At 45.1% G+C, this 2,468-nt stretch overlaps 1 protein-coding gene across 1 annotated transcript in view; it reads left to right on the forward strand.

Moving 5' to 3' along the window:
* The first annotated feature begins 440 nt into the window (after positions 1-440).
* Positions 441-2,468, forward strand: part of slc23a1 (solute carrier family 23 member 1) — an 11,738-nt gene continuing 9,710 nt past the window's right edge. Inside the window, exons 1-5 of the mRNA XM_086307987.1 lie at positions 441-540; positions 1,023-1,184; positions 1,787-1,944; positions 2,025-2,113; positions 2,191-2,258. Of these exons, the coding sequence (XP_086164113.1) occupies positions 523-540; positions 1,023-1,184; positions 1,787-1,944; positions 2,025-2,113; positions 2,191-2,258 (495 nt within the window). The 5' untranslated portion in view covers positions 441-522. The remainder of the gene's footprint in view (positions 541-1,022; positions 1,185-1,786; positions 1,945-2,024; positions 2,114-2,190; positions 2,259-2,468) is intronic.

Below are 2,468 nucleotides of genomic sequence, written 5' to 3' on the forward strand. Positions count from 1 at the left end.
CTCTCACACAGACAGGTGTATAATCAGGTGGGGTGGGGGGGGGGTGTCCACACACAGACAGGTGTATAATCAGGTGGGGGTCCACACACAGACAGGTGTATAATCAGGTCGGGGCTCTCACACAGACAGGTGTATAATCAGGTGGGGGTCCACACACAGACAGGTGTATAATCAGGTGGGGGTCCACACACAGACAGGTGTATAATCAGGTCGGGGCTCTCACACAGACAGGTGTATAATCAGGTGGGGGTCCACACACAGACAGGTTTATTATCAGGTGGGGGTCCACACACAGACAGGTGTATAATCAGGTGGGGGTCCACACACAGACAGGTGTATAATCAGGTTGGGGGTCCACACACAGACAGGTTTATGCTCAGGTCGGGGCTCTCACACAGACAGGAGTCCTCGTGTGTGTGATGGTTAATAATTCCTGTTAATCTGTGTGGACTTTCACCTGAGACTCTAAAACGGAACTTTCTTTCTCTGTTTGCTGCTCGAAGTCAAACAGCCGCAGGTGAAATGGAAGCCGACATTCAGGTAAAGTCATTACTGATCAGTTTTGTTTTACTGAGTTTAGCAGGTGGGGTGTAGGACAAGTATAGCAGGGCAGGTTTGCTAAAGGAAGGGTATACTGAACTGTGATAACACACAGTGAGCACTGACCTACAAACAACAGGTGTGGTAAACTGACCTCCGTACAACTACAAGTACTGACGCACACCTGGAAACACCTGGATCCTTTCAGACTAATTTACTGGGTGTTTTTGTGTCTACAGGTTAATCAGGGTCACTGTGACCTGTCTCAGATAGAACATGTGTGTGTTCCTTTGACTTCCATGTGGGGACCTGGAGTGATATGCAGAGAAAGGACATCTTCTGTTCTTTCTTCTTCTTTAGTGTTGTTTTGACTTCTGACATCTGTTTAATGATAGCAACAAATATATAATCGATAATGGTTAATAAGTGAATCATGATGTTTGCTGCACCTGATAACCAGGTGTTTCTGTCTGTCCAATCAGAGTCATGAGGGGAGGGGCTACAAACCCAATAAACCTAACCTGCCAAGGACAGAAGAGAGCAAAAAGAGGCAACCAATGGATGCGCAAAGGGTGGGGTCAGACATGATTTACACCATTGAAGATGTCCCACCATGGTACCTGTGTATTCTACTGGGATTACAGGTGAGACTGGAATTACAGAAGAAAATGTGACTACTGTGGGATTAAGACATTTCAACATGAATTATTGATTTAGACTGGATTACTAGGTTCAAACTGGTATTATACTAGTTTAACCGTGGGTTATACTGGTTTAATTTGGGATTACTGGGTTTAACCTGGGATTATACTGGTTTAACCGGGGACTATACTGGTTTAAACTGGGATTACTGTGATTAACCTGTGATTATACTGATTTAACCTGGGGTTATACTGGTTTAAAATGGGTTTAACTGGGATTATACTGGTTTAAACAATGATTACTGGGTTTAACCTGGGATTATACTGGTTTAAACAGTAAGAATAAGAATGTTTTATTGTCATTATGCCAAAAGCACAACTGAATTATTTGCTGTACCATTCAGTGAAAAGGAAACCAGAAAAAGGAAAGAAAGCAAAACTGTTTCTAAACTGGTTTAAACTGGAATACTGGATGGGGTTGTTTGTAGTTTGATCACTGGTGCAGGTTTGGTGGTGGTTAGAGGAAAAATTTTTAGGATAGCTACCTTGTTGACTCCAGTCTGAAGTTTGTAACAGGTGAATGTTACCTGCTTTACCTTGTGCAGCATTACCTGACGTGCTTCAGTGGTACAGTGGCTGTGCCGTTTCTTCTGGCTGAGGCCATGTGTGTTGGTGGAGACCAAAGCACCATCAGTCAGCTGATTGGAACCATTTTCACGACTGTTGGAATCACGACTCTCATCCAGACCACCGTGGGTGTCAGGTGAGTCTGAGGGAGTCAGGTAAGACTTAAGGAGTCAGGCGAGTGGGCGGAGTCTGACAGTTATGTGTGTTTGTGTGTAGACTTCCTCTCTTTCAGGCAAGTGCGTTTGCGTTCCTCATTCCTGCTCAGGCAATCCTCAGTCTGGACAGGTGGAGGTGTCCCAGTGAAGGTGGAAGTCTCTCTGATTGTTACTGGTTTTTGTAAATAAACAACATGTTCTCATGTGATTTGTTTTTTCCTTTACAGAGGAGATTTATGGGAACTGGAGTCTTCCCCTGAACACCTCACACATCTGGAAGCCTCGAATCAGAGAGGTACGATCACTGCTCCTCAGCAGGTAGTTTCCAGTGGGCACAGTGGGTTGAGGACGGTGAGAGGCCAGACCTAAACCTGAACTGGTTCCTGGAAGACACCAGCAGTCTGGACAGTGCTGGTCTGTCAGAATCCTGTGAACTTCCAGCTCAGAGAAAGTTTCTGATTTTGGCTAAAGTCAGACCCCTGAATCAGGTGGAACCTTGTTCAGG

The sequence above is a fragment of the Aulonocara sp. 'chitande type north' Nkhata Bay genome, linkage group LG10 (assembly GCF_057382095.1).
Source record: "Aulonocara sp. 'chitande type north' Nkhata Bay isolate Kocher_YH1m ecotype deep benthic linkage group LG10, A_spYH_male_GT1.1, whole genome shotgun sequence".
Lineage (NCBI taxonomy): Eukaryota > Metazoa > Chordata > Actinopteri > Cichliformes > Cichlidae > Aulonocara > Aulonocara sp. 'chitande type north' Nkhata Bay.